Source organism: Mustela nivalis, assembly GCF_964662115.1.
Source record: "Mustela nivalis genome assembly, chromosome: 4".
Classification (NCBI taxonomy): domain Eukaryota; kingdom Metazoa; phylum Chordata; class Mammalia; order Carnivora; family Mustelidae; genus Mustela; species Mustela nivalis.
In genome coordinates this window covers 22,776,314-22,794,568 of record NC_139023.1, presented here as the reverse complement: position 1 = coordinate 22,794,568, position 18,255 = coordinate 22,776,314, and the positions used below count along the sequence as shown (strand labels likewise).

The 18,255-nt window shown below is 40.1% G+C and overlaps 1 protein-coding gene across 5 annotated transcripts in view; it reads right to left on the bottom strand.

Moving 5' to 3' along the window:
• The window catches only part of AASDH (aminoadipate-semialdehyde dehydrogenase), a 43,854-nt gene that overhangs the window by 13,676 nt on the left and 11,923 nt on the right, over window positions 1-18,255 (bottom strand). For all 5 annotated transcript variants that reach the window (XM_082728644.1, XM_082728646.1, XM_082728643.1 and 2 more), the window contains 7 exons: window positions 15,643-15,835; window positions 8,994-9,235; window positions 8,119-8,225; window positions 7,013-7,185; window positions 6,177-6,369; window positions 5,473-5,588; window positions 2,425-3,217 (listed from right to left, as the gene is read on the bottom strand). In XM_082728644.1, the coding sequence (XP_082584770.1) occupies window positions 2,425-3,217; window positions 5,473-5,588; window positions 6,177-6,369; window positions 7,013-7,185; window positions 8,119-8,225; window positions 8,994-9,235; window positions 15,643-15,835 (1,817 nt within the window). The remainder of the gene's footprint in view (window positions 1-2,424; window positions 3,218-5,472; window positions 5,589-6,176; window positions 6,370-7,012; window positions 7,186-8,118; window positions 8,226-8,993; window positions 9,236-15,642; window positions 15,836-18,255) is intronic.

Below are 18,255 nucleotides of genomic sequence, written 5' to 3'. Positions count from 1 at the left end.
GCCCACATGTCGATGGACAAACTACGGTACATTCACACAACAGAATACGCACAGCAGTAAAATAAACCTCTTGGGGCGCCGGGTGCTCAGTGAAGCTCCCACTCTTGATTTCCGCCCCGGCCATGATCTCAGGGCTGGGAGGCTGAGCCCTGCGTCTGCCTCTTTACCCCATCCCCAGCCCCGCTCACACAGGCTCTCTCTCTCTCTCAAAAAAAAAGAACAAGTCTGCTGATATATGCAACAATATGGACGAATCCCAAGCACATGTAAGGAAAAGAAGCCAGACTCCAAAGCAAAAACCAAAAAAAGCAAAACTAAAGGGACAGAAAACAGATCAGTGGCTGCCCAGCGTTGAGTAGGAGGAGGGACCACTACAAAGTGACAGAGAATCTTCCAAGTAATGGACTTGTGATTGTGCGAGCGCTTACATGACACTACACATCTGTCAAAACAGAGCTATAACGAGGGTAAGTTTTAGTGCATGTAAATTCTTTCTTAATTTAAAAATGTTGGAGCACCTGGGTGGCTCAGTCAGTTAAGCGTCTAACTTCAGCTCAGGGTCCTGGGATCGAGCCCTACACTGGGCTCCCTGCTCAGCACAGAGCCTGCATCTCCCTCTGCCCCGCCCCCTGCTCGTGCTCTCTCTCCCTCTCAAATAAACAAACTCTAAAAAGAAAAAAAAAAAAAAGTCTAACTGACCACCATGTGCCACAAGCCTTGACCCTTGGGCTGCCAACAGTCACCTCCCTGAGCTTTCAGGACGGGAATGACACGTGCTCACGCACAGGTACCGCCCCAAGTTTCCTGGAGCAGAGGTTTCAAAATGTACGTGGACGAGAGGGAAGGATCAAACATCCCAGCTAGGATACCACGAGCAGGGAGACATACTCCAAAGCACTTCCCACAAGACTCGACAAGCAGATAAAGGAAAGCTTAATGTAGTGCAGGGAGTCAAGAGAATGGCAGACGGACGGGGAGGCATTCCACCGGGACCCCGTATTCTTAGTCAAGTACAAGCCACCTATAACCTTAATGAAACTGAACCGCAGCTGGGAGCCCACACTTCACGGGTCTCTACCTAACAAGGCTCCGAGGGATTCATAAGCAATTATCTCACTTCATCTTCTCAAAAGCTCTATGTTGTATGTGGAATTTAAGAAACATGAGCAAGGGGAGTAGGGAGACAAACCAAGAATCAGACCCTTAGCTCTAGAGAACAAACAGATGGTTATGGGGGGGCGGGGGGGGGGTGGGGGGAGGTGAAACAGGTGGTGGGGATTAAGGAGGATACTGGTCATGACAAGCACTGACAATGCACAGCATTGTTGAGTCACTCCATTGCACACCTGAAACTAATGTAACCCTGTTACCCACACTGGAATTAAAATAAGAAACGTAAAAAAAAAAAAAAAAGCTCTATGATGATTGTAGTGGTTTTAAAATCTGTCCACAAATTCTCTGATACTCTTCCTTCAAGAGCTGGAGCCTAAATTCCCCTCCCCTTGAGTACAGGCCAGGCTTAACGATGTGCTTCTAACAAACAGAAAAAAAGTGCGAGTATGCAACTTGGGAGACTAAGTCATAAAGTCCTCCCCTTCCCTCCCCTCCGTCCTGCCCCCACCTCTGGGAGCACTCACTCTGGCGGAAGTGAGCTGCCAGGCTGTGAGGGTGCTCAGGTGGCCTAGAGGGGCCCATGTGACAAGAGACTGGAAAGTCCTGGTCAAGCATCAGCTCGAACTGAAGCCTTCTGCTGGCAGCAGCGGGAGTCAGCTGTCCCGGAAGCAGATTTTCCAGCCCAAGTCAAGCTTTCATTTGACCGCAGCCACATGGGAAATCCTGAACCAGGACTTCCAGCTAAGCGGCTTTTTTTTTTTTAAAGATTTTATTTATTTATTTGACAGACAGATCACAAGTAGGCAGAGAGGCAGGCAGAGAGAGGGAGAGGAAGGGAAGCAGGCGCCCCGCCGAGCAGAGAGCCCAATGTGGGACTTGATCCCAGGACCCTGAGATCATGACCTGAGCCGAAGGCAGAGGCTTAACCCACGGAGCCACCCAGGCTCCCTAAGCTGCTCCTTTCTGACTCAGAAACCGGGAGGTGTTTGTTACTCTAAACCATTAAGTTTTGGGACAATTTACGATGCAACATGCTTTATTTATTATACCCATATGCTCGGGAGAACACGTGTGGTCCCAAGAGGTTCAGCAACTTGTCAGAGTTCACAGAGCTGAGAGGAGTTTTAGCGCTAGGTTCAAATCCGGGGACTAAGACCCAAGGCCCACACTGTGAACTAGCACGTGGGTGATGATTATTCTTTAACCACCACAAACCCACCATACATAAGTTTTTAAATTTACCTAGCGCACACCAGCGTTATCATATGGTAATTAAGTTCAACTCTATAAACCTCCGATTCAGAAACTTACCCACTACAATGAAGTTTCCACACCTAGATACACATGCTGAGGATTCAATTCGGTCTCCCAAAATCTGCTCCCACTTCACCTTGCCAGAGTGAAGGTCAAGGGCCGCCATTCTGTGAGAATGCGAGCCCACGTACACGGTTGGGGAGGGCTTCTCGACAGCAGGGATTACGACCAGCGGGGAAGCATCCACACATTTGCCGGTGTCTGACCTCCATCTCACGCGCAGCTCCATTTTCTTGGCCGCTGCCACACCTGTTCCTGCTTCAGAAACTTCTGCAACACAGGATGAATCTTGTGACTTCCCAAGACAAGCAGGAGGACTTAAGCTTTTTACATTTTGAGTATTAGTCGGTGAAATTAAATCAGAAGAATGGGCTGAAGAGCAAAGCCCTAACCTAGTGAAAGACTTCGTATTCAGTGACAAAATCTGACTCCCTCTGCTCACTGCAGTAAAAGCAGTTAGTTCATTGTCACAACTTAATGTCATGACAGATTTCTGATGTAAAGATTTTCCACTGGTTTCTTCTTGGTTACTGTCGCTGAATTTTCTTTTCGTGGCATGATTCTTGCTGAATTCCAGATCTTCATCTGGAAACACTGTCTGAAGGACGTGATTGTAAATCTCTAAAATGGAACTGCTTAGAATAATCTCCAGAAGCCCAGGCACTGATGTGCCAACTAGTTTCTCAATCTCATTGAGGAACCGTACGGACTTTAAGGAATCTCCACCACTGTTTAAGAAGAGTGACTCATCGGGAACCTTCAAAGGATCTTCTGAGAGATTCAGAATCGACTACAGATGAGAAAAGGGAGAAATACAGTGAAGTAAAGGCCTAAAACCAAAACAATTCAACGAATTTATAGATACTATATAGTGCATAGGACTTAACATTAATGATGTGAACAAAAGACACACAAAATAGTATTTTTAATAATTAGATTTTAAAGTAGTAAAGAAGACGATCACTAGTCTACCAATTTTGTCACAAACTCACTCTAAATCTACAAGTTACATTTTCCTTTAGAGCACTTTTCCTACTCATAAAATAGCAAGTGGAATTATAAAAATAATATTTACTAATTATAAACTCCACAAAATATTAAAATCTGATATTTCTATAACATGGGAACAATATTTATATTCATTTGCTTCACTAAATCAAAACTGTGTTTCAAGAATCTAAGAATGAAGTGAGACTTTTTATCAAGATATCCTTTATTTTCAGGCAAGAGTATACAATTACATCCTCTTTTCAGAACCCTTCAAGAAAGTTCCACATTTTATCTAAGAAAAACTGTACTGACCTATGGTTTAATATACACATATTTCAAAATAAACTTTTAAAAATGTTTACTATACATATTTCTATATATACAAATAGTCCCCAGCTTAGCAATGATTTGACTTAAGCTGTTGTTTTGCTTTTTTGTTTAAGTAGGCTCCACACCCAGTGTGGACCTCAATGCAGGGCTTGAACTGATGACCCTGAGATCAAGACCTGAGCCTAAATCAAGAGTCAGATGCTTAACTGACTAAGCCACCCAGGTACCCCTTAAGATTTTTTAACTTCACAATGGTGTGAAAACAATATGCATCCAACAGAAACTGTACTTCAAATTCTGATCTCTTCCCAGTCCAGCAACACTCATTAGCTCATGATGCTGGGGGCGGGGGACTGCAAGCCACAGCTCCCAGGTTTACTCCACAAGAGTAAACAACTGATACACTTGTGACCATCTGTACCCACACAACCCTTCTGTTTTTCACTTACAGTACAGTACTCAATAAATTACCTGACATATCCAACAATTTATTATAAAATAGGCTTTGTGTCAGATGTTTTTGCCCAACTGTAAGCTAATATAAGTGTTCTGAGCACATTTAAGGCAGGCTAGACTAAGCTATGATGTTCGGTAGGTGTATTAAATGCATTTTGACTATGAAATTTTCAACTTAAAATGGGTTTATCCAGATGTAACCTCATCCTAAGTTGAGGGAGGTCTGTATATTCAAATTCCATTAAGCAGAAACCATACATGTTGTTACTGCAAGTTCCTCGGGAATAATGACATTAAGCCCTTATACCAGACTGCAGTATAGCAAGATTTGGCCATTTTTCTCAATTCTGACAAGCACTGCAATCCACTGCCCCACCGGAGAAAAGTTATATCAAGATGGGTCTTGTCTACCCGTGCTTTTTATGTCTACCTTCCTTCTTTTTTTGTCTTGTTGTTTTAAAGATTTTTACTTATTTGTCGGAGAGCGAGAAAGCAGGCAGAGGGAGAAGCAAGCTTCCCGCTAAGCAGAAAGCCTGTTGTGGGACTCAATCCCAGGACATGATCTGAGCCAAAGGCAGATGCTTAACCAACTAAGCCACCCAGGTGGCCCTGTCTACCTCACTTCTAAATAATTTCTTTATGGGGGGGTGGGGGGATGCCTGGTTGGCTCAGTGGGTTAAAGCCTCTTCCTGCAGCTCAGGTCATGATTCCAGTTTCCTGGGATTGAGCCCTGCGCCAGGCTCTCTGCTTAGCAGGGAGCCTGCTTCCCCCCACCCCTCTCTGCCTGCCTCTCTGCCTACTTGTGATCTCTGTCAAATAAATAAATAAATCTTTTTTTTTTTTTTTAAAGATTTTATTTATTTATCAGAGAGAGAGAAGGGGAGAGAGCGAGCACAGGCAGACAGAATGGCAGGCAGAGGCAGAGGGAGAAGCAGGCTCCCCGCTGAGCAAGGAGCCCGATGTGGGACTCGATCCCAGGACGCTGGGATCTTGACCTGAGCCGAAGGCAGCTGCTTAACCAACTGAGCCACCCAGGCGTCCCTAAATAAATAAATCTTTAAAAAAATAAATTTCTTCATGAGGAGCTTAATTTTAGAGAAACTAATCCCTATTTTAATACAAATTGAATAAACAATGTTATATTATTTAACATTTGGGCATTAATAACATTCTCAGAAAAGTTTATCAGCTGTATTAGGATGTTAATAGTCCAAAAGATAAAGCATGACCTCTTTATAAAATAACAAACTTGTATCTTAAAAGTTGTACCTTCCAAAAATACTGTAATTTTTCCCAGAGTTCCTCTTTTCCATTGAGTTTGCACTCAGATTTCAAGTTTAAATAGTTTAAATATATCTTGTTTAACTCCAAGACATCAATTTTACCTAAAAAGAGAAATTGTTTAAAAATTTCAGTTCAGACCCTATCTTCATTAGTCTTAAGAATCCACACATTTTTCAATGAAAGACTTTGAAATTTTATACAACAGTTTGTAAAAGATAATCAATTCTAAAGAAAATAGCTCCACACTACCAAAAATGTAACGGGTGGTAAGAAAGGAAGAGCTAATATGAGTTATAAAATGATCCTACTAACTGAACAACTACTGTATTTTGATGTAAATATTAAGTAAAGATGAAACTGGGAAAACAATATGATCATTAAAGACAAATGTTTGAAATCAAAAAGTCTTAGATAGAATTTCAACTCTACCATTAACCAGCACTGTAATTTTGTGAAAATTACTTAACCTCTTTTAAGCCTTATTTTCCATATCTGTAAATGGGAATGACACTATCCACTCACAGGATTTTCTAGAGATAAGATGAGTTACTTCTACAAAGTCCTTAACAGAGGTCTACCACAATATATGCTAATATTACTTAGAATAATAAGGATTTTAAAGGCCTTTAAAGTAGTTATGAATTAGTATTTATTTAGCACCAAAACAAATCTGCTTCCAATGATTTTACCATGAGATGTAAATGGTAGAGATTCAATCAACAAGAGTTCATCCGGGATTGCATGACTTGGAAGATGTTTCTGCAGTTCTTTAAAGATGTATTCCTTTACGAAATCATTTTTGGACACCACGAACAGAATTAATTTTTCCTGATTATACCAGGTAACTGCACAAGACTCCACTTGCTGAAGTCCTTCAGCAACCTATGAGAGAGATTACCCCAATCTGTCAGAAGACATTTAAAAGCAAACTTCCTAAATGCTCAAACTTCTCATGTCTGAAATCAACAGTCAAATAAAATTGTAAAATAGCTAGAGACTTAATGAAAAAAAAAAAACTGACTGCTACTACTGCTATTACCAGCACACTAGGTTCTTCATGTTTTTAAAATAATCACTCTCACAGCAAAGTAAACCATTATTTTCACAGTCATCAAAATCCATTCTGTCCCTTATTTAAAATATAACTCTTCTGGGGCGCCTGAGTGGCTCAGTGGGGTAAAGCCTCTGCCTTTGGCTCAGGTCATGATCCCAGGGTCCTGGGATCGAGCCCCACATTGGGCTCAGCAGGGAGCCTGCTTCCCCCTCCCTCTCTGCCTGCTTCTCTGCCTACTTGTGATCTCTGTCAAATAAATTAAATAAAATCTTTAAAACAAAAAACAACTCTCTCTTCATGCTGAGAATAAGGGCACACTGAATAACCCACACCTATTACTGTAACTCATTACTAATACCAAAATCTTAGGTTTAAATAACATGAACAGAGAATGCTGGCACAGAATACTGGTGGTGGCTACCTCTAAAACCTACATCTGTTAGTAGAGACTTAATATTTAAAGGATTCTACCTGTTGCACAAGTTCAATGTTAAGACGTTTGCCATGTCGTTTGATCTGACTGTCCTTTCGTCCCAAGAAAAACATCTCTCCATCTTTCACCATCACCAAATCTCCTGTGGCTCGCATTGTGCCAAGAGGTACTGTTGTTTCATCATCAAGAAAACATACTCTCTTTCTGCCACCTTCACAAGATATAAACACCAATGTAATAATAATAATAATAATAATAATAATAATAATAAACCCATGGAAAATATATAAAGAAACCATCAAATCAAGAACATCTTCAAAAGTTCAGTTACTAAGTTTCACATTTTGAATATCTGTATGAAAAAGGGGCAGCACACTTTTAAATGTCACCTGGTAAAAGTAAATACAATAACCTCAGTAAAATAAAGGAATAAAACAAGATTTATTTCTAAAAAATATAAGTGATTAAAAAAAATTCTTAGAGGGGTGCCTGGGTGGCTCCATTGGTTAAGCAACTGCTTTTGGCAGTCATGATCCTGGAGTTCCGGGATTGAGTCCCGCACTGGGCTCCCCGCTCGAGCGGCAGGGAGTCTGCCTCTCCTTCTGGCCCTCTCCCCTCTCATGCTCTCTCTCACTCTCTTTCTCTCAAATAAATAATCTTAAAAAAAAAAAAATTCTTGGAATACTGATTTAGGGATATCTGGGTGGCTCAGTCGTTAGGCGCCTTTGGCTCAGGTCATGATCCTTGGGTCCTGGGATCAAGCCCTGCATCAGGCTCCCTGCTCAGTGGGAAGCCTGCTTCTCCCTCTCCCACTCTCCCTGCTTGTGTTCCTTCTCTCACTGTGTGTCTCTCTCTCTGTCAAATAAATACATAAAAACCTTAAAAAAAAAAAACCGATTATAGAGAATTTTGGCTATAAATATAAAGGTCCAACTTGCAATTTCTCAATTACTTTTATATCTTCTCTAAGGGTATCAAATATTGTTACCTGAAATAACTATGGTAACACATTAACTGTTTCATGACTGTGAGAATGAAATTAAAAATTATCATCACTGAAAAGAATAGAATAAAATTAACATATCAGATATTTTTCTTGGAAAAAAAAAAGAAGATATTCCCAATCAACAAACGTAAAAATCACCTAAAAATACTTGGCCATGGCCCTCTTGAATTGTGAAACCATTAGTATCTCTGACTTCAACTACTGTTCCAAGCAGTGGAAATCCCAGTGGTACCGGCAATTCACATCTACGAAAACACAATAACCCAAATCACATTTAAATTTCTCATTTGAATAGAAAATTTTCCAATGTATTTAAATCACATCATGCCAAATAAAGAGAAAAAGTTTTGGTTATGCTATAATTCAAAGATGGCCAACAGCAAAAGGTTAGGTGGAAAGGTTATTATAGGTTATTTATTTGTTTAGTCACAAAAAAGTTATAACAGATCTGCAGCACCAGTTATAAGAAAGGCTCTGGATTCCCATCTTAAAATTCTAGATAAAACAGGCACCCAGGTTGCTCAGTTGGTAAGCAACTGACTCTTATTATGGCTCAGGTCATGATCTAGGGTTGTGAAATTAGGCTCTGTGCTGGGCATGGAGCCTGCTTAAGATTCTCTCTCTCCCAGGGCACCTGGGTGGTTCAGTGGGTTAAGCATCTGCCTTCAGCTCAGGTCATAATCCCACGGTCCTAGGACTAAGCCCCGCATTGGGCTCCCTGCTCCGTGGGAGCCTGTTTATCCCTCTTGCTCTGCCTCTGCCCCCACCCCTTACGCTCGCTCCCTCTTGCTCGCTCTCCCAAATAAATAAAATCTTAAAAAAAAAAAATTCTCTCCCTTCCCATCCTCCATCCTCACTCTCTCTAAAAAATATTTTTAAAATAAAAATTCTAGATAAAATAATGCTTCCAAAATTATTACTGCAGTGCCTATCAAAAACATTAAAAATAATAATGTTAAGATATTGGAAAAATGCAGTTTCTCTCTAATCTATTTAGTAATTGAAACCCTTACTTTAAAGTAGAATTAAGGAACTTCTCTGGGATCCTGTAAAAAGTTGCCCAACTTGATACCTCTGTGATACCATAAATATTAAATATTTGTGTTTTATTGTCTACTCCTCTCCAGCTTTTGAGAACAGTCAATAATGGAAACGCTTCACCGCCAAGGGCTAATACTCGAAGAGAAGTACTGGCTGATAAAACGGTTGACTTGATAAGCTGAGATCCAAATCTTCTAAGCAAAGTTGGTGTTGCCTGTGAATACATTAGAGGTAATTTATTTCCCTTTACTTCTTTAAAAAAGTAAATACCGTAATAATTAGTTCAAAGCTTAACACCAGGCACCCACATGGAAATTAAGGCCGTGTGTATAAATCATTTTGGAAATCTACTGAAGCAGCATTCCCTTCTTAATGGGGTATCAGTTTTGCTTTAGCAAAAAACTTAAGAAAAATATTAGTTATGCTTCATTGGATAGTTTAGACAAGATGTCTTAAACATAAAAAGGACTTTTTTAAAAAATAAAATCAGTTCATATTTCCTTTCCATTATCTCTATGTAGAAAAAAGTACATAAAGGATTAAAAAAAATGTTCCTAAACAATATGAAGATCTTTAAAAACAGCATTAGTAAGGTGTAACTGACATAGAATAAGCATATTTAAAGCATCCATTATAAACTGAGATACAGATACAGAGATACATCCGTGAACTACCACCATAATCCAAATAATTAATATATTCTTCAGCCCTAAAATTACCTACTTTACCGTTGAAATTCTCCCCTTTGACTGGACCCCTTTTCCAGACAACCACTGATCTATCTTCTAATGATCAGCTGGCATTTTCTAGAATTTTATGAAAATGGAATCAAACATCATGTATTCTGTTTGGATCGGACTTCTTTCACTCCATATATATACTCTGTGATGGGGCGCCTGGGTGGCTCAGTGGGTTAAAGCCTCTTGCCTTCAGCTCAGGTCATGCTCTCAGGGTCCAGGGATGGAGCCCCACATCAGGCTCCCTGCTCAGCGGGGAGCCTGTTTCCCCTTCTCTCTCTGCCTGCCTCTCTGCCTACTTGTGATCTCTGTCTGTCAAATAAATAAATAAAATTAAAAAAAAAATTCTGTGATGCACCTATGTATTTATGAACTCCCTTTTTGTCTCAGTTCAGGCTGATACAACAAAATTACCACAGACTAAATAGGTGACAAACAACAGAAACTTAATTCTCAGTTCTGAGGCTTTAAGTCCAAGATCAGGGTGCCAGCATGGTTGGGTTCTGGTAAAAGCCCTCTTTCAAGGTTACAGACTGTCAAGTTGTTGTAGGCTCACATGGTGGAAGGGGCTAGGGAGCTCTGTAGGGTTTCTTTTCCAAAAGTACTAATTCTTTTCATGAGGGTTCCACCCTCGTGACCAAAGAACCCCCAAGGGCCACACCTCCTCACAGTATAATACATTGTTCATCAGTATTTTAACAAATGTTTGGGGGAGGCACAAACACTCAGACTCTGAGACTTTTTACTGCTGAGTAGTCCACTGAACAGATTAGGACTAGTGTTTGCATTTCCATAGAAAATTCTGGATCAGTTTATCAATTTCTACCCCAAAAAGTCCACTAGGATTTTGACAGGAACCATGTTTAATGTATAGATCTTGACAATATTGAGGTTTCAATCCATAAACATTTAATGTCTCTTCATTTATTGAGCTCTTTAATTTCTATCAGTAATGTGTTGGCTTTTTGTTTTTTGTTTTTCCCTTATCACACCGCCTGGAACCACCAGAGTAATGATGGAGAGAGAGGACAAAAGGAAACAACCTTGGCTTGTTCCCAATGTTAGGGGGAAAGCATGTGGTCTTTCACCAAATAGGATGTTAGCTGTGGTTTTCTGCAGATGCCTTTCATCATATTGGGGAAAGTCTTATTCCTATTTAAGGATTTTTTCTCTATCACAAGTGTTGGACTTTGCCAAATACTTCTGCATCTGTTAATATATACCACATAGATAATGAACAAAAAGCATAATTATCAGTGATTTTTGGACTTAAACCAAATATGCATTCCTGGAATGAATACCACTTGGTTCTATTTTAAATTTACCAAAATTCGTTTTGTGGTTTGAGAATAGAATCTATCCTAGAAAATGTTCAATGTGCTCGCAAAGAATGAATATTCTGCATTTATTGGATGTCGTGTTGTGTAAATGGAATTCGGTTGATAATGTTGTTCAAGTCTTCTATATTATATGTTCTGATTTCTGTCTAGTTTTTCATTCAATTGTTAAAAGTGGGGTATTAAAATTTCAAACTATTGGGTTGCCTACTTCTCATTTCAACCCTGTCCATTTTGCTTCATGTATTTGGAACCTCATTTCTCGGTGGATATACATTTATTATTGTTACATCTTCTTGATACAACATACTTCTCGATGTACTGACCATTTTATCATTATGTTTTTGTTGCTTTTTTGCTTGTTACTAACTAGCCTTGTTTATTTTTTATTTTTTATTTTTTTTAAACATTTTATACATTTATTTGACAGACAGAGATCACAAGTAGGCAGACAGGCAGGCAGAGAGAGAGAGGAAGGGAAGCAGGCTCCCTGCTGAGCAGGGAGCCCGATGCGGGGCTCCATCCCAGGTCCCTGAGACCATGACCTGGGCCGAAGGCAGAGGCTTAACCCACTGAGCCACCCAGGCGCCCCAAGCCTTGTTTAAATCTGTAAAATCTGTCTTCTTGGTGATGGGTGGCCACTGTCATCACTCAATTGTCCTTTTAAATATGTATTTTTTTTCTAAATTCATTTGAGAGAGCGAGAACACGAGCAGGGTGGGGAGGGTGGGGAGCAGACTCCCTGCTGAGCAAGGAGCCCAATGTGGGGCTCCATCCCAGGACCCTGAGATTATAACCTGAGCCAAAAGCAGATGCTTAACCCCCTGAGGCCACCCAGGTGACCCTTAAACATATATTCTTTTTTTCATTTTTAGCTCTTACTTCCTACGAGTCACGCTGTGTCTGCAGAGCTCAGTAGTGGAGCAGCGATTGGACCAGACTGGCCAGAGAGATGGATTTGTGTGAACTCAAAGTTTAGGCCATTTTCAAGCCTAATTCAGCTTCTATTTTCCATGGGTCTTTTTGTATCTCTAAAATACATGCACATACCCTCAAGGCCAGCCAGGAATGTACTTGGAACCTCTGGTCTGATGCACAAATGCAGCCTTAGCTAGAATGTGCTTTCCCTCCCTATGACCACAACCTCAAACCAGTGGAGATTTTAGCCTTCCATGCCGGCCTATATCAATATCATTTCCACAAAGAGTGCTTTGGGGCATGGACATAACCTACCATTCCAAACTGAATAAATGCCCTTTTGAGCAGGAGGCCCTGATGGGAAAGTCTGTATTGACTGTGCTGGAGGAGGTAGGGAGAGCAGCTTAGTCTAGAATGCCACGAGTTCCATTTTTATGCAAAAAATAACAGTTTTTAAAAACAAACACTTTTAGATAGTTGTAGAATTTTGGTTGATTTCTGAAGTGTTGAGTAGTTGCCTTTGTCAATTTTCTCCAGCTTTATAATTACTTTCTATTAGGGAGAGGATCTGCCAATCTCTTTACTTGACCATAGAAAATTTCCATGTGAATCAAGATTTTTAAATGGTTTCTTTCAATAAAAGCTAGAAGCAGCCCCAATGGACAATTTAAATTTTAATTCAAAGAGATGATTTAAAGTCTTGGTTTATCAAAATATTTAACATTTTAAATACTTTATTTAAAATTTATTTTATTTAATATTTTATTTATTTATTTACTTACTTATTTATTTATATTTTATACATTTATTTGACAGACAGAGATCACAAGTAGGCAGACAGGCAGGCAGAGAGAGAGAGGAAGGGAAGCAGGCTCCCTGCTGAGCAGAGGCCCGATGTGGGACTCGATCCCAGGACCCTGAGATCATGACCTGAGCCGAAGGCAGAGGCTTTAACCCACTGAGCCACACAGGTGCCCCTATTTAATATTTTAAATATTTATCAAAATATTTAAGTAACAGGATGTCCCTATATCCCAGGACAAATTTATGTTCCAGATTCCTGTCTAGGAATTTAGCACCTTGATTCACTCTCAAGATTCTGGGTATTTTGGTAATAAATTATAATGGCCACCCTACTTAGAAGGCATCCTAAATCAAGTAATCTGTTCCACCAAGTTTTATCATAAGGAAAATCTCTTGTCAAAATGAAATGTTCTGGACATGCCTGGGGGCTCAGTTGGTTGGGCATGACTCTTGGTTTCAGCTCAGGCTGTGATCTGAGAGTTCTGCTTTGAGCTCGCTGCTTAGCACAGAGTCTGCTTGTCCCTCCCCCTATGTATACATGATCTCTCATCCTCTCTCATAAATAAACTCTTAAAAAAAAAGAGAGAGAGATGTTGTAGCCTAATTTCTGGTGCTGAAGATAATTTCAACTTTGAACACTACTAAAAAAGGCACAGCTATGAATATTCAGCACGATAAAGCAATAGTAACAACTTTCAGATACTCATAAACTGAAATGATAAAATTTAGTGGCAGAATACTAGTCAATATACTTTGTTACCAGATCATCTTAGGCACAGAAAAATAAGACTTACTAAATAACAGACAAAACAGAATGTTAAGGTTCCTTTCAAAATTTCTAAGGAAAAATTTACATAAAACTGAAAAACACTACTATGCTGACATTTTGGTAGCTAGCAACCTGAGATTTCACTCTAACTAAATGGTTTCACATTTGTTTATTTATTTATTTTAAGATTTGTATCTGTTTTTTTGACAGAGAGAGAGAGATCACAAGTAGGCAGAGAGGCAAGTGGGGGTGGGTGAGGGGGAGAGAAGCAGGCTCCCTGCGGAGGAGAGAGTCCTTCAGCCTTACTACAGTGCCTTCCCCAACACGTCCCTTTGGTCTTGTAAAACCTGTACACTAAGGTCCGGTCTTTGCAGATAATAGCCGTGCCCCTCCACATCGTCGTGCCCCCAGTCCTCCCTGTCAGTACATGACCGCACGTGAAACTGTTTAAGCCGTAAGGAGTTGCCGGCTTCGTTTTTTCATCTCAAAGTCCCTTTGCAGTTGGAAGGATACTTTACAGCTCTTCCTCCCCAAACTTCTAACAAGACAGGGCATGCCTTACATAGAGGAAACGATAAGTCTATCAGCTTGTGCACTTCTCTTCCTTCCTCAAACTCAAAATTTGGGGGTGTCTGGTGGCACCGTCAAGTGTCCAACTCAGTTTTGGCTCATGTCATGATCTCACAGTCATGTGCTGGAGCCCCAGGTTGGGCTCCGAGCTCAGTGGGGCGTCTGCTTGCGATTCCCTCTCCCTCTCCTGCCTGTGCTCGCTCTCTCTCAAATAAATAAATCTTTAAAAACAAAAATAACTCAAATTTGATCTGCTGATAATACTCCAGAGTTAAGTATTGTGAATTAAATAAAATCACCATGAAACTGTATGTACAACTTGCTGTGGTCTGAGATCATTAGTAAATGTAGATTCATTGCTCAAAGATTTAGGACCCCAAAAAGGTTAAAACCCACAGCTAAAGTAAATTTACTTGAGACTGTGCTAAAACATTAAGCAAGGGAATCGGATTTAAGGAGACAGAACTCATTGACTTGACACGGAAGGAAATTCCCCCTTTCCTTTAGTAACTATCTCTCAAATCTACTTAGATACTTTGCAAATGTATCCTGAAAACTATACTCCTTGAAGTTTGTAGGAAAATAAATTATATTAAAGTCTTGTCAAGCCTGATGGAATGATCATCATAGATGAAAATTTATATGCATTAATATACCCATTACTATATTTTATATATATTTGCTATATACTATATTTTATATGTATTACATTACTATATTTTATATATATACTATACATTACTATATTTTATCTATCTTTATATTACTATATTTTATATATATCTCACACACACACACACACACATATATATATATATATATATATATATATTTTTTTTTTTTTTTTTTAAGGATGAAAAACTGCCTGAAAACAAAGCAGTATCAAATTTTGCCTTTATGGCAGAAATTTAACATCCTCGAGTCTCTTACACTAGGTATAAATCTGCTATTTTTAGTTTATCATGATTTGCATATAATTTTTTTCATTCTCTTTGGTATCTTTAATCACTTGCAATGTAATATCTTATCTTTAACCACTTGCAATGTAATATCTTAAGGCTTGTATACCAGTCACATACTTTCAGATAAATATTTTAAAATTTATTTCCATTAGTTACTGTAAAATATACTGATATAAAAAGTGAGAAAATCTAAATTCCTAACTAATTATACTTTAACTTTGTGTTTTTCACTAAAAGCTAAAGTTTAAGATAGGAGAAGCAGTGTACCGCGAAAGATTTGAGTGGAGGTCAACTTCCTCTAGCTATTATTGTAGCAGATGGATAGTAAAATAATTTTCTAAATAGAATTAACTGATTGTTTTCATTCTCAAGCAAATTACGTCATATCATCAGAGACAACCCATAATAATCTAACAGATTATCGTTAACCTACTGTAAAAAACTACAGGAATATAAAATATTCTCTAAGACTTTAAAAATGCTAAATAAAAGCCAAAGCATTTCATTTGCCCCCCGAAACCTACCTGTAAAATAGTTACTCTGTGATGGGAAAAGAGAGCAGCAGCTAACTTTGACGGAAGCACTTTGACAGAAGTTGGTACAATAAGCAGACAGGCACCACTTGATAGAGCCACAAATATTTCCACAACAGAAGGATCAAAGGTCAGAGGTGAAGCAAGAAACAAAACATCTTCCTGTGTGACCTCAAAAAGTACCCTAAGGCAAAACAGAATGCAGTTATGCAAAATGTCTAACATTTGGTAATCATATATCCTAAGAAATTATGACCATGAAGTTTCTGGATGTTGGCCAGATTTTTACTCTTTTACTCTTAGATTAACCAAAATGGTGCTATTAATTCCAGAACTCATCTTTACGAATGTGAGGATTAAAAGCCATTTAAAGCAGTATCCACTTCTTCACATGGCATTTTATCATCTGTGATGGCTTTCTGATGTGTTAAGTGTGGCTGGATTTTTTTTTTTTTTAAAGATTTTATTTATTTATTTGACAGAAAGAGATCACAAGTAGGCAGAGAAGCAGGCAGAGAGAGAGGAAGGGAAGCAGGCTCCCTGCTGAGCAGAGAGCCCGATGTGGGACTCGATCCCAGGACCCTGAGATCATGACCTGAGCCGAAGGCAGTGGTTTAACACACTGAGCCACCCAGGCGCCCCAAGTGTGGCTGGATTAAACCACATTCCCCAGAATTTCCTTTCTAGTATGTTTTGTGAGGGTGAAAAACAAGGGACCTCTCTCAAGAGGTGGAGGACAGAAGGGAGGCAGCTGCCATTCAGCAGAACACACACCACTCTGTTACTCCATCAAACCCTAAACTGGGTCCTGCAGTGAAGGGATTTTGTAGACAAAGTCCCTACTCAGCTTCTCTAATCAAAAGGGAGATTATCCTGGGTTAACTCAATTTACTCAACTGGAAGTCCTTTTAAAGAGTATTAGGCCTAGGGCACCTGGGTGGCTCAGTGGGTTAAGCCTCTACCGTCAGCTCAGGTCATGATCTCAGGTCCTGGGATCGAGCCCCACATTGGGCTCTCTACTTGGCAGGGAGCCTGCTTCCTCCTCTCTCTACCTGCCTCTCTGCGATCTCTGCCTACTTGTGATGTCTGTCAAATAAATACATAAAATCTTAAAAAAAAAAAAAAAGAGTGTTAGGCCCTCTCTGAAAAAAGGACACAGCATCTAGATCTACAATTATTCTCCCTTTCCCCTAGATCCTTCCTGACTTGCCTATGAACAAGCACATGCCTATGGGGTTCCAGTTTGCACCTGATCATTCCTTTCTTTTTTTTAAACATTCTTTTTTTAATTTTTTAAAGGATTTTATTTATTTATTTGACAGAGATCACGAGTAGACAGAGAAAGAGAGAGGAGGAAGCAGGCTCCCTGGTAAGCAGAGAGCCTGATGCGGGGCTCAATCCCAGGACTCTGGGCTCATGACCTGAGCCAAAGGCAGAGGCTTAACCCACTGAGCCACCCAGCTGCCCCCTGATCATTCCTTTCTATTTACACTACGGAACTTCAGTCTTGATTAGCTCCCACAAACATAAGCCAATTCCTTATAGTAAGTCCTTGATACAATCTCCTGGTTCTGCTTTTCCGGTAGAAACTTGACTTACTCTATCCTCCGTACTTAATGATGCCTGACAGAGACCACTGACTCACTTTTCCCACTTTCGGCTTTTTCTCTCAGGAGCTGAACAAAGAGCAGAATACATGTAGTTAGGATATTACAGAGTATTAGATAGTTAGTGGCAAGCCTACACTCCCCTCAAGCAGCCTGCGCCTCCACTCCGCCTCACCTCTCATACTCTTCAACATGTGACTTTGCCTAGGACGTTACTATCCATCAGTTTCCTCTAACATTCCTCGCCCTTCCATCCCAAAGTAGCTTACTCCTGTACAATACTATTTTCTTGATTTTTCAAGAACAATTCTCCCTACCGATTCTCAAGCACCAGCCTATTAATGTTTCCCACCTTATTTATTTATTTATTTGACAGAGAGGGAGAGAGAGCGAGCGAGCGAGCGCAAACACAAGTAAGGCAGAATAACAAGCAAAGGAGAGGGAGAAGCAGGCTCCCCACTGAGCAGGGAGCCTGATGCAGGGCTCTATCCCAGAACCCTGGGACCATAACCTGACCGAAGGCAGCCACTTAACCAACTGAGCCACCCAGGTGCACCCCAACTTTTTAAACGGTTTTATTTATTTGAGAGAGAGAGAGTGTGTGCACGCGTATGTGAGGGAAGGGACAGAGGGAGAAGGAAAAAAAAATCTCAAGTGGACTCCATACTGAGTGGAGAGCCCAATATGGGGCTCAACCTCATGACTCTCAGATCACGACCTGAGGGGAAATCAAGAGTGAAACACTCAACTGACTGAGCCACCCAAGTGTCCCAGTCTCTCATCTCAAAGATAAACCTATACCCTCCCAGAATTCTTTCTTTCCCATTCAAACTAGCTCCAAGAAATGAATACTTGATTATCTCCATTTTGCTATTTCTCATTCCCTTATCCCCAGCCTAATAGTTTGTCTTCAGTCTTGGGCACTTGGAAATCAAGTCACTAAAGACCACATTATCAATTACAAGACTCCTCTCTGCCTCATTTCACCACTCCCTTC